This window comes from Cupressus sempervirens, chromosome 3 (genome assembly GCF_028749045.1).
Source record: "Cupressus sempervirens isolate cs-2001-9-10 chromosome 3, ASM2874904v1, whole genome shotgun sequence".
Taxonomy (NCBI): domain Eukaryota; kingdom Viridiplantae; phylum Streptophyta; class Pinopsida; order Cupressales; family Cupressaceae; genus Cupressus; species Cupressus sempervirens.
In genome coordinates, this window is record NC_143120.1 from 181,936,827 (window position 1) to 181,951,545 (window position 14,719).

Consider the following 14,719-nt stretch of genomic DNA (forward strand, 5'->3'; position numbering starts at 1 on the left):
AATTGGGCTGTCAAATCAAAAATGAATCTGGAGAGGGGTCTGATTGGCAAAACATGAGGTTAAATTTGATGTACAAATGGTCATCATAGTAGTTCAATTTGGCTTGGAAATGATGGTCAGATGACCGTCAATTTTAATATAGTGAATGGCTAACGTCAGCGAAAATCTCCTCCATGGGTGACATGATAGTGACGTTAGCAATTATACGGATGTACAAACAATTGAGCTGATAGTACGAAGCTAACATGTAGATTATGTCAAATCTGATGTGGCATAACATGTGGCTTGTACGACCTTACAGATGTGGAATTTATTGATGTGGTAGGTCATTGGTCTCTGGTCACCGGCAGGAGGTTTTAATTTTTCGAGAGGGCAGAATGGCATCGACTATTGTCACGGACCAGTGCCAAATTTTTATTACCAGCGGAGGGTAGAACGACCAGTGAGTTTTTTGCAGTTGTCAGAGAGGACTATGATCTCATCCCTGAAATGTTAAAAAAGGCGCCAGCGGTGTGTGGGTTTATCCTACATGCATCGCAGAGGAGGAGAATAGCTTATTTAAAAGCATTGGCACCAAACCAATAACCAATGAACAAGCAACCAATTTTTGGAGATCCATTGAATTTGGATGTTGTTGTTGGCTGTGATAGTAACCATTGAAATTGTGAAGAGATTGCCGGGATTTGTGATTGCTGGTGATGTAAAGTGTCCAACTGGTGCTGTAAGGAATTTCAATTGGAACTTGCAGGAATTTGCTACTGATTAAAAATGGAATATGCCATATTGTAATAGAATATTCCCTATGGGGGCCGAGATTTCACCACCTGATTCCTGAAAAAAAATTTCTCTGCAGGCCCAGTAGGCCTAAATTTTTTTTTTGAATAAATACTCCGAAAATGCAGAGAAAATAAAATTAATAGATCCAAAAATAAATTAAGCAAATATGAAAATGATCATACCATACTTGCAAATTGGGCCTTCAGGTGCCGATTTGCAAAAAAAATTTGCCTCAAATTTGACTATTGCCCAACATAGGTGAATTTATAGTCAAAATTCATTGAATCAATGCTCCCGACGTAATGGTGAGGTCCACTTTAGCTTTAGATGCTCCGAATATTTGCAGATACTCTAGATTTGAGTCGAGGTGTCCTCAGAGAGGTGAAACAAGAACAGTCTCCAATGGCTATGTAATGACGCCTCTATGGCTCTGATACCATGTAAGAATTTTCCTTAGGGCAAAATTCACCCAAGACCAAGAAGCACAATAACTAGCTTAAATAGACCAACAAAGTATGATTAGAATAACAATATGATATTCAATTCATTGTATAGTACACTAGAGGTGCTTGTATATAAAGGCCTCTATGATGCATCTGAAATGTCAAGGAGTTAGCAATATGATAAGCTTCACAACTAAGCACATGTCCACTAGGAATGGGTTATCCTCCATTAAGCATAGGAGTTAGTGTGATGATGACAGGATAAGTCTGCAAAGGTGTGTCACGTACAATTATGTTGTAGACACCATGTGCTTAATTAAGAGTGTGAACAACTATGTTGTCTGCATGACGATTTAGTTGTTTATACAAACTCTAGTGCTGTAGACACCATGTGCTAAATTGGAGTTGCTTACTCCTGTGTTGTCAACAAGACAACTCATATGAGTATGCAAACTCCTAGGTGTCTAACCTAAGAAATAATAAAATAATGCATTTATCCTAAGTAAACTTAAGTAAAGTGTAAATAATAATTACTTACACTAATATTTCCCCTTGTAATTCCAACAAACATTAGTATGATAATGTAACGCCCCGCTCGGGAACCCAAGAGAAATAAACCTAACATGTTACAATGTTTACTGAACTATTTTTTTTTAAAGTTTAAACAACATCAAGATAACATTAATGCGGAAGCAATATGAACATACACAACAAATACACATTTGCAATTACAGATATAGTTTCAATTCCTCAAAGGTTCCTTTACGTTGAGTCACATTTAATAATTTTAAATTAATTAGTTTAAGTTCCAAGTACAATGTCTCGTGATCATAAGGAAATGACAGATACATAATCACATAAGCAAATGCATATGTATAAACAATACAATAAAATTACATCCAATCAATAACATCCACTGCACATGTCGTAGGGTATATGAAAATAGATACAATAAATCAGAATACATGATAACATATATACATCATCTGAAAAGAAGTCTCTAAGATAAGAAATAAGAATGATAAAGGTACATCTTCTGCAACGAACATCCAATAGCTGGAAATGTGAAGGGGGACCCAAATGATAAGAAGACACTACCTCCTGACCGCGTGGTTACCTAGTCAGGCTTCCACTCCCACCATGCAGGGAAGATAATGAACGATCCACATACAGCTAATCAAACATAAAACATTCCTAGGCAAGGTACCCCTAATAGCCAAAACTACCTCAAAGGTAACACATGCTACTCAAGAAGATGAAATAATCCAAAAGTAAGAACACTCAATCCAATATTGACACCACATAACCAAACATCATACACAAACCAAGTATAAACCAAATACCAAGATCATAAGATAAAGTCAACAAAAGACAATCACCTCAAGTCAAAAGCCACATGTCAAAAGTACATCATCCATGAATCACCAATCATCATCAATGAAAGTAAATAACCATAATAAACACATCCGACAATAGATACACCACCAACAATAAGTACACCACCAGAGATACACAAAATCTACAGAGGAGACTCAGACTACATACTAGGGAGTGTCATCACATGGTTGCTTGAGTTACCCTGGACTGATCTCTTAATAGACCCTGGACCCTCAAGTGTTGAGTTACCCAGGACTGGTTACTCTGAACCCCGGACCCTCAACATCACACATATGGAAAACTAGAAAGCCCTCTCAAGAAGACGAGGCACTCATCTCATTCCCATCCTTAGTCTATACAAGCACTAAAGGCATGGGTAGATCAAAAATCTCTAACTTATCTTTTTAGTGTGTTTTCCCCCCATAAATTTTAATTACTAGATTATCACTTATTACATAACTTGCATTAGGTTACCCTGGTACTGACCACTTTGGGTCCCAGACCCCTATGCAAGCCACTCCCAAGTCACGTACCTAGACAACCTCTCCTAAGCACATAAACACATAGTTGTGTCCCATACCACAACACCCATAAAGATCAATCTCGGTTCCTTGACAGGCAACCTGATAATAAGATGGATCAAACTAAATCCAAATACACATAAATGCTCACAAAACAAATTTCATAAGTATAAACTCCAATTTGAATCACAAGAATCATCATAACATCTAGCCACATAATTGGTATAAAAGAATTCTCACAACCTCTGGTGTACTCCCTAGACTGGTCGACGTCTAAACAACACCAAAATCCAAAGCATAAGAAGTACAAGTAAAACAGTCCAATTCATAGTTTGTGTTTGGATTGAAAAGACACAACAGGATTAAAAGTGAAAATACAGTTTACATTTCAATGAACATTTCAAGTGTATAAGATCCTCCGTTAATCCTACCCAATAATCCATTCATTTATTGACTCATATTAAAATTACCCCAACAGACTAAGAATAATCATCCATTCATTTAGGTTATAAAAGTGACAATTAACAATTACAATTTATCAATATCATGGATTAAATAAATAGATTTCCGTCTTAGTCAAATAACTTTCATTATTAATAATTCTCTAATCAGATCAAATCTAATTCAATTAATTAATAATTTATTTAATTATAAATAAAACATTCTTAAATAATATTAAAAAAAATCTATTAATAATATTATTAATAAAATTACCATAAATATCAAACCTGATAATAATAATTATTGATTAATATAATAATTAATACATATAAAAATAACTATGATCAAGTATTATTAAATTAACTAATAATAATTGAAAACTTTATAAATCGAAATCAATATATATATATATATATATATAACTGTTAAAAAAAACAAACATATAAAACAAATTATAAACAAAATCGCAGTATTATATTTAAGCCGTGCGGCAGCCTTAAAACTCTGCCGCAGGCTTTATTAAGAAAAAGCACCGCTGGTACCTGCGATCCGTAGGTACCTGTGATCTGCAGGTACCTGCTTACCGTAGTACTCTGCGTGACAGCAGAACAAGGGGGGGTACTCCCAAAAACAATTTTTTTTTAAAATTTAAAATTTGTATTTTTTTTTATAATACATAACACATAAAATGTGTTTTTAGTAATGTATTTTGTTTTACTTTTAAATAAAAGATATAAAACAATCCAAATACATTAAATTATACTAATATTATTTTTAAATATATTTCTTTTTAAAAATGATAAAAAAAAATATATATATATATATATAAAATAAAACTTCTTTTACTTCTCATAATTTAATTTAATTTAATTTTTTTTATTAAATATCATCAGCAAATATAGTCTGGTAGAGAAGACACAACAAACCATTCAAATTTCTAATTTTAAATCTTTCTTTTCCTTCAAACCCTACGTGATTTAATTAATTTCCTCGATGATTCTTCTGTATAAACAATGAGAAACTAATTTAAACCAATCAGATCTTGAAAATAATCGAAATGATAAACAAAATTTTAGGAGACTAATTATCAATCAGTCAGATCGGGAAAACAATCAAGATGACAAACGTAATTTCAATCATCCAACAATCACGAAGCAGACAGATATTTCCAATTAAAATTGTATTCACAGGATTTCAAAACCCTACCTCATACTGATGCTAAAACTCTAACAGCTGGATGAAGATTTCTACTGCAACAATATCCTTCAAGCTATGAACAATTCCTGGATCTGATGCAAACCTCTGACAGCGAGATGAGAATTCTTGCTACCAGCGAAATCCTTCAAGCTACCAAAATTTGTTTTTTTTCAAACCCTTCGAATTGCTCTCCATAAACCTGTGTGTGTTCTCAAACTTGTCTCCAAAAATCTCCCTTGAAAAATGAACCCTCAAATTTTGATAAGGAGTTCTTTTCCTACAATCAGGGCACTAATTGTGCGTTTACCCGAGAGGTCTCTTGATCAATTTTGTTAACTCTAAAATCAACCTTTATTTATCTTATCTTTCATATTTTCATGCATGTTAAATGGATTATTAAATCTCTTTATTTAATTTTCACTCAACTTCTATTTTAATCAATTTATAACTTATAAATCTCATGCGCACTTAATGCGATTAAATATCTTTATTAATTTCACATGTTTAATCTTTTCAATTAATATCTTTTATTTTCAACTCATGCATAAATCATGCGAACTATAATCTTTATGATAATTAAATATCTTTTCACTTTTAATTTCATTTTTAGAAACTTAATTGATAAAATATTTATTAACTTAAATAACAATAATATTTAGCATTTATTTAAAAATGCACTCTAAATATATTATTATTAAATTAAATAAATATAATCACGTTCTAAATTTAAACTTTAACTTTTATCTCCAATATTTAATTCTCTCTCATTTAATTAATTCATTCATGCACAATTAATTTCCTTTTTAAATTAAAATATTCTTTTATTATTCCTTCACGCACTTTAAGTGAATTGTTAAATTACTTTATTTAACTTTCCACTTTACTTTACTTTAATAAATTTATAACTTTAATCTCATGCACACTATAATAAAATATCTTAATCAAGTTCACATGTTTTTTATCTTTTAATTAATTTTTTATTTATATTTAAAACTCATTCATGCAAACTTAAATCATTTTCATAATTTAATATCTTTTCACTTTTTAATTTATTTTTGAATATTTTAATTTGATAAATATTTATTAACTTAAATAACAATAATATTTAGCATTTTATTTAAAAATGAACTCTAAATATATTATTATTAAATTAAATAAATATTATCTCGTTCTAAATTTATTCTTAAAACTTTTATCTTCCAATTCAATTCTTTATATTTAATTAATTTCTCAAATTAATTAAATATAATTAAATATTCAAAAAGTCATAATAATTCTCCATTAAATTAAATTATTAATTTAATCTATTAATTAGACTTAATTAATAGAAATTCATCAAAGATTCACAAAACAACATACGCACAAAAGACTCACGAATTTTAAAAAGGGTAGACAGTCTGTTACGAGTCCTCCTTGTAGGACAAGTATTATAGGCTTATGGCTAGGATTGGACCTGATCATTATCTTCCCATTCTCACCATTTGAGTATTTCTAATAGGGCACGCTCATCCTGGCAATTCAGGGAAGTCGATGCCCGGTACCTACATCATGCATAAAAGACGAGCATGTACATGTATATAATATATCTAAACTAAACAGACAATGGTGGGGAGTGGTTCATCGTGTAGATCCCGACTAGCAGGTGACTACGACTCCCTCCCTTAACCACATCAAACACGTCAGACAGAAAGATAAAATAAACACGCACACCATACACATGCAAGTATGGGGTAAGTATCGTAAAAATCACAAGTCTAACATCAAATTCGTACACATAATAATGCATCTCTATCAATACAACATAATCATCATTAAAGACATCACTAACGTCATGTGAAATGAAATCAACAAGTATATATGTAATCCAAAACATGAAATAATATCATAATATTGTAAATCCAATATCTCTAAACTAATCAATGCATAAAATCAACCTAAAAGAATTTGACAATGATAACAGAAATGCGATCTAGGGGCAGGCACTACAGATAAAAGGTAGATAGTAGAAAGTTTCTTGATGCGGCAATTAGTTCTTTACTTATCCGAGGTGTCTGATGAATGAGCATCTTGGGTCAATGAGCAATCTTGCATTAATAAAAAATATTGCTTTGTTTTCTATACCTGTCAGCTATTTATGAAATAGCCATTGTTGCTTTTAGTTTCAAGTTGAGCATGGTTGACATAGTGTCGAGGATCTATTTTATATCCTCATCTTATGAGCGCACAAGGTCATGTGCCCTATGCTTTGAGTTATGGATTGTTTTCTCCAATCGTTGTTTCTTGTGATTTCATCCAACGTGGCTTGTTATTTCTTTTGGCATGGTTTCCTATGATAACATGGCATCTTGCATGGTTGGGAGCCAACTCCTTGATCGTGTTTGGACATACCTTTAAGAGTACATGAACAATTGATGCCCATTGCTTGAGTTATGGTTTACACCTCCAAAGCAGGACCTATATTGTAATTAATGCCTGACTAGCCAACTTGTGGTCTAGCTGGCTATATAAGAACTTGATTTTTTTTGTAGGAAGGGAGCATATCGCTAGTATGATAGAAGGTAGATAGTAGGAAGTCTAAAGATTGCAAGTTTCAAACTCTGATGTTATAAATTCATTGTATGGTTGCAACCCGGAAGGCCTTATAGTCGGGCATGTTGGTTGCTAGTTGATGGCATATTTTATCATCAACAAATCTATGAATTCTATTGTCTCTTTGCTGCAATTCTATGTTTGCTTCTATGTGCACTCTTGGTAAGCTGTGAGGTGATTGGTTCCAATCTCTGATTGGATCCTCTCCCTACCAACCTTGTCTGACATTATTAGAATTAGAATTATTGAATTGTGAATCTTAGTGTAAATGGTGAATCGATCTGTTAATGTGTACCCTATCTAATGTATAATGCATTCAGGTAGTCCAAGTAGCTTGAGTAAGTTTGCTTCGTCCCTCTAATTGATTATTTCCATTCTAATCCGTTTCACTGGACTGGCCCTCTATTCTATTGTTGGCGGGGGATCCTTCCTGCTACCCATAAGGGCCTATAGTTTTTTCTCCATGCCCTATTGCTATCATTTCCCATAAGTCCTAGTGGTTTGCGATTGGGTTCAGACATCGTGGGGGTTTCATGGCCCTATTGTTTCTTTAGGCCCTTTCCCTTCAAAAAGAGTAGGCACATTTGAGCCGATCTCTTTTACTGCCTTCTCGAGGTGAAGTGATGATGCCTAGAAACCAGCTCTTCTTTATATAGTTTGGCCCTACTATTATATTATTCTTGTTGCCAGTAGGGCCCTTATAATAGTGGGGTTCCCTCTTATTCTAGCCAATTCCCCTAGATGTGGAATATGTTCCATATAGGGATTGGTGTCTTGTGGAAGGCTTTTGCGTCGGGACGACAAATGTCTATTTACCTAAATTTAAAATTTAAAATTTTGAATAAGTCTGATCTGGTCTCTTTTGGGGATAACTTTTTGTACCTTTGAACATATACTCAAAATAAATACTGGACTTGTCTCATTTTCTTCTTATCCCTCACATAAGACAGATACTCTAGCTTAATAAGAACTCTTATTGTGAATGCACCTATAGTAAATGAACTTCACCCATATGAATGACAGAGGAAGAATGTGATAATGTTCATTTGACAACCCATCAAATTATTGATATAAGATTTAATTTATAAAAAAGTAAGAAACCAACATCTCTACATAAATACGTATGAATTTTCTTAAAGAAAGGTTTTGAAACCATCAAAGACCTCCAATCCTTTTCTATTTTTTAATAAAAAAGTAAGAAACCAACAACTCTACATAAAGATGCATGAATTTCCTTAAAAAAAGGTTTCCGAGCCATCAAAGACCTCCAATCCTTTTTTGTACTTTTTAATGTCTAACTTAGGGCGACTTACATTTTCTACTTTACATTACTCGGGGTTTTCCATTTTCATGTTGCTACTTTAAAACGCTTTAATAATAAAATCGGGGGAACGAGATCGTATGAACTCCGAATAACGAAACCAGGAAACATTCACTCACAGACACGAGGAGGACGCGAAAATCTATCGGAGTATTACCAAGTAATTCGCATGTATTTTGTTGAAGTACTAATGTCCGCAACCTCATTTTAAGCATGGATTTTTCAAAATCATTTACAATTGCTGAGAGCTGCCTTATACTCATAAAGCCGTAGCTCACAACATTGAAAAAAGTTTTGCCCTTCACATGGAAGAGGTCACCTTATATATTTTAGAGACGAAGAAATCATGGTTAATCAACAATATTTAGATTTGTGAAAGCTTAAAATATTAAGCTGCATGCTGTAAAGTTTTCTCCCCTGGTTTTTCAATAACTGAATATTTGTGTTATGAGGAATTCTGAGGGGATTTTTGGTCTTTTCTGCAGGTTTGTTTATATGAGTACTTGATAATGTGCATGCCATTCTATTACTTCAAGAAATGGCCGTCAAAAGCAGAAGCTTTGTACGAAATTCTGCACCGGCTGGGCAGACATATGTAGCTGGCACGAAGTTGAACGCCAATGGAGTTCCGCTAACGTCTACTGGATTTGCAGACCTCGATAATATCCTGCTCTATTATATGTCGATTTTCTCCCCGTATTTTTTCCACTCACTTTTTGATTCTACTTTGTTCATGTTTAGAAGCTTTTGAAGCTTGAATACTGTTTTCAATTTGGCAAAATGAATCATTCATATTTTTATAATTTGTTGCTTGTGAAGGTCGCATTACTATCACTTCCTAAGTTTCTAGTGAAACCATTTATTACACTTAGTTTTGTCTAGCATCTACTTTTGGCGCCAGAGGCTTTATATCAGCAGTTTGCATCCCTGAGATTCTGTATGCAATTTAATACATCTCCAGAAACTGAGGGATCTTCCATCTCACTTGCACCTGGCCCACCTTGGTTGCTACTTTTGGGCAATTGAACCTTGATGGTTCTACGAGTCGTGCATCTCACTTGTCCGTATTAGCCTCTTTGGTAATGTTGGTACCCTGAATAATCTTCTATCATATACATGCTCTGGAAACTGAAAAAAGGTACAGATGGTAGAGAAAAATTGATATAAATATAATAGCGCAATTTCGTTTTCCAAAGAGTTTGTACCTTTCATGCTTCCGGGCATTTTGATGTTTGGCTACCTCGTCTTAAGAAAATGTTACCGTGCTCTGCTGTTTCTTGGATTACTTACACTACAAAGATGCATTATTTTTTAGTAACTAAACCTTAGTTTAGAGTAGTGCATGTTGCTTGCTCAAAAATATTAAACCTTGACAGCATTGTAAGGGTGATAGGAGGGGGGATACCGATTGGAGGAATTGTTATGATCATGGAGGACATTGAAGCTCCTCACCATCTTTTATTGCTACGTTACTTTATGGCTCAAGCATTAGTCCATAAGCATCCACTTCTCTATGCCAGTCCTTTTGCATCACCTCAAGCATTTTTAGGCACCTTGCCGAATGTTGCTCAAATAAAGGACAGCAAACTTGAATCAGAAAGATCTCCAAAACATACAGAGGTAGGTGGAGCTTATATCTTATTAGTGTTTGAAAGGCTGTGTTCAAGGACTATGCCTGAAAAAAATCTTGTTCAAGTGGAAATGATAGCTTGTTCTGTGACAGGGAGAAAGCTTGAGGATTGCATGGCAGTATCGGAAGTACTTTAATGAAAACCAGCCAGTTGAGAGTCACAGATTTCAACAGTCTGAACTGACTTCATTTTCTGGGACTGCTAAATCTAGTCCAGTCTTGGCAGGTTAGTTGATTTCATGTTTCTTTTGGTCAATCCAGAGCATGCTTTTACACGTTCAACTATAAGTTTATATCTTCAGATCCTTCAGTGTTATTTAATAGTGCTAGTCACTGTGCATGGCAAGATAATTTTTTCAACTGTCATGGATTGTTTCATGTCTGCTAATAGCCTTTTCACTGTATGAAGAAACATCTTAAACTTCTATATAGTGGGCCTGCACACTGCGAATTTCTTCAAAGCATTTTCAATATCTTTACAATTGTCTTTATAATCAGGCAAATGAATTTTGAGCTGGCTCAGTTAATATATATTATGGATGAGATTATCTTTACAAATAGTTCCGTTACAGTACAGTTAAAAAGTAAACAACTTGAAGTAAAATATAATATCTGAACAGGATTGTAGAAGAAACAGAAACTCCTTAAAGATACAGTGTTGAGGTACAGGTTTCTCTGGATGACACGGTTTCTTTATTCTGATCCTACATGTTTCAAAATTGATGTTTTAGTGTGGTAGCCCTGTTATATATAATATACAGGCATGCTATATCATGCATATTGTATCTCTTGTATGTAGGATATTTTTATAGGAAATACTTGAGCTATGAATAATTCTTTGATTGCATACTTGAGCAGAAGTCGGGAAATACTAGTTTGTGGGATATGCCCTAGAATAAAGACCAGCAGATTGTACCACGAAGAGTTATACTAGAATTGGTTCAACATGAGTACTCTGGTAAAGTACACGCTGAGACTGTACCATTAATATGGAAGGCGGCTGTTGTAATTCAATATGCAAATTAAATGTTACCTAACTGCCACTGCTTGGAAACTTTAAGAATCCAATTATGGTCACGGCATTGACTGTTGGGGTTAGCATTTTTGATGTTTTATTAGACAACTTTCTGTGGACCGTGGTTGCTGGTGTAAATGGGTGTGTGTAGAGTTTATAGCCGGTTTAGAAGTTTAAATCTGTGATCTTTTATCTATTTTACATATTTTAGACCCTATGGAGAGGCTTCTTGAGGACTTGACAAGCCCGGTTTCCAAGACAAAGGTTGATATTTCTAATTTTAAGAGCCCAACCCTGATCTGTTCCTAGACTGGGTCCAGGTATCAGAAAAAAATACTTAGAGATGGAAGACAGAAAAAAATACTTAGAGATGGAAGACATTGTTGAAGATAAAAACTAGTGAAAATTGCTGCAGCTAAGTTGGAGTTGCATGCAGCCTTATGGGGGGATAATGTGTAGAGTTCGAGAAGAAGACAAGGAAAAGAAAAAAATAGATTTTGGCCTATGATGCTGAAATATCTGAGAACTTGATTCTTGCGTTATGATTACTGGCAATGTTTTTAAAAGAATGCCAGAATTAAAAACAAGGGAATCAGTCAGTACAGTTTTTTACTGATGATTTATGAGGCTTCAGATTTGGGTGGCCCTATACAAGAGGGTGAAGGGCAAGCAGCAACTTACTATGTGAAAGGTGTAGGGTTTTAACTCCAGGATGAGTTTTTGGTGGTCAGGCAAATTGATGATTAAGAGAGGTGATACCAAAAACAGAGGAAGAGGAAGCTTCTTCAACCCTACCAATGAAGAAGAGCTAGAGGCTAAAATTTTGATTGAAATGTCCTTGATTAGTCTAATGGCAAAACTTTGATTCTATCATTCTAGTTTTGATTTATATTTGAAACTGGAATGTAACATCCAATACTTAATTTTAATTATGAAGATGTAATTTTTTTGTTTTAAAGGTAAACCCTGACTGCAACTTACTGTGTACTTGTCAAGTTTGTAAAACTGTGCTTCAGCTATAGGATATCCACCAAATTCTAGTGAGTCCTGTTAGATTTAGGACTCCATGCAATTCTAAAACTAGGGTTGTTGAGGCTGATTAATCATGTTTGTAATACTTCCAACTTCCTTCTGCATTCTGCTTCCACTCTATTTTGAGCCTAAGTTTAAGATTTTTTTTTATCAAGCACAAAATGTTTCCATCCCTATCAGCAAGTTCAGTACCATTAGCATTTCCTTGAATTTGTTTGTGCACACCAACATTATGGAGAGGGGATTGTGAAAGATATCAGTTGGGCTTATTCAAAAGTTCCTTTAACGCAAAGGCAATTGAGTTTTAAAGATTCCCTCAGATTATACACAAAGTATAAAATGGAGCTTAAAATCTGTTAGACTTAGAACATGAAAAATAGATACATCGTGCACCAAATAATATGGAGCTATGCTAGAAGAGTTTACCTTGCCATAGAGAAAAGTATGCAATTAATATTAAGAACCATACAGATCAAATTCACAAAGCTACGTGACAAATGCACATTATTAATATTTTTAATAGATTTTGTCAGCAATAGTGGAAGGACTTCTGATGAATCATGAAAAAGAGCATGCATAATGAGTTTGAAGTTCATGCTATACCTGTTTTCCTAAATAGAAAGGCGAGTTTGATTGGGTTTGGTTGTTGAATCATGTAAAATAGCATGCACAACAAGTTTGAAGTTCATGCTAAGCTGTTTTTCTAATTATAAAGGCAAGTTTGATTGGTTTCAGGTTTTCATTTGTGACTCGACTCTTATCTCAACATGAATGAGGAATATGTATCATGCACAAGTTTGATAATTGTGCTTGTTTGGTCCAAAACATTTAGGGGTTTGTTGGAAGTATCTTAAATTTTAATACGTAATATTTTAATGAACCAAAGAGCACAAATTCAATCTGAGTGACACTGTAAAGATATTTGTTGACCAAGCATCCATTTTGTATAACTCTTGTTGTTGGTCAAGCCTAATTTTCTTTGTTAGTTTGATGTCCATTATTTCTGTAGCAAATAAGGGCAAACAGTCCTATTGCTTTGAGAGAATCCATTCAAGGAGTTTTTTTTTACTGTTTGAAGAGTGCACACCATTTCCAACTAGTTTTTCATTATTTTTGTCCTAGAAAATTTCAAAAGTTCCTTAAGATATAGAGAAAAAAGGAGAAATTTGTCCGCAACCTAGTGCGACCTTGAGATGACAGCTTGGGGCTCCATACCACCTACAACTAGCATTCTACATTCTCGAGCTCTGCACTATCCTATTATTTTATATTTTGTCTTTTCTTGTTTTGTGACTATTGTTGTTTATTTTTTTCCTTCTTTGTTTTGTGGCTTTATCTTTTGTTCTCAGCTTTTCCACAACCTCCACATGTGTGGTCTTAAAAGTGACTCTTGGGCTTTGGCTCTTGGAACCTTGCTTTGATTTTTTTGATTGAGTAATGTAATGGAAGTTAATGAGGAGGTATGAACCGTAGAAGGGGATAATAAATGTAAAGAAACTTGCAATAAATAATATAATCGTTTCCACATAACCCATAATAGATTTGAAATAAACACGGAATTAAAATTCACATGCAAGAGAATAGACAACATACCCACAAAATTGTGACACAAGATATACCTTGGGAAACCCTCATTTGAGGGGAAAAACCCAGCCTTCAAAAGTATCTATCACCATGTATTATTCAGCAAAAATACCATTGCAATACAACCATGGAAGCCTTCATAGCCATAGCCACAACCGAGCAAACTATGTGAACAAGCATGAATCCACACATCCCATGCCATGCTTCCAACTTTCACAAATGCTCCCTTGGCTAACCTGCCAAGCCTTCTCCCGCTCGACTCTTGTCTTTCTCACTCATGTGCCCAAGTCTATTGTATTTGTGCCACAACGCTGTATCAGAATCTATAGCAACTATATGTTCTCCCTGCTCAACTGCAACAATTGTTCCTGAACATTCATTTTTATTCGAAACAATTAAAGTAGAAGGAACAATATGACCTATACAAAGATATAAGGTGCTTACTTTCACACTTTTTGCTACTACAAGAGAACCTTTTGAAACCTTCCAATTTTTATCATTAAAAGTAACTACACAACCCTCATCACCGAGTTGTCCTGCCGAGATTAAGTTCCTACTCAGCTTTGAAACATGTCTTACCTCATGTAGTAGCCAATGATTCCCATTCTGCAACTTAATCTTAATTTTGCCCTTTCCAACAATCTGACAGGGTTCATTATCCCCCAAATAAACAAGCCCAAAATCCCCTTGGACATAATCAATGAAATAACCTCTATGAGGTGTAGCATGAAATGAAGCACCAGAATCTAAAACCCATGAATCATCAACACTTTCTAAAGATAGAAGCAAAGC

General features: G+C 34.2%; 1 protein-coding gene across 1 annotated transcript in view; it reads left to right on the forward strand.

Moving 5' to 3' along the window:
- The first annotated feature begins 8,664 nt into the window (after positions 1–8,664).
- The window catches only part of ELO1 (Paxneb protein-like protein), a 135,570-nt gene continuing 129,515 nt past the window's right edge, over positions 8,665–14,719 (forward strand). Inside the window, exons 1-4 of the mRNA XM_089818893.1 lie at positions 8,665–8,826; positions 9,152–9,327; positions 10,050–10,286; positions 10,390–10,522. Coding sequence (XP_089675019.1) covers positions 9,205–9,327; positions 10,050–10,286; positions 10,390–10,522 — 493 coding nt within the window. The 5' untranslated portion in view covers positions 8,665–8,826; positions 9,152–9,204. The remainder of the gene's footprint in view (positions 8,827–9,151; positions 9,328–10,049; positions 10,287–10,389; positions 10,523–14,719) is intronic.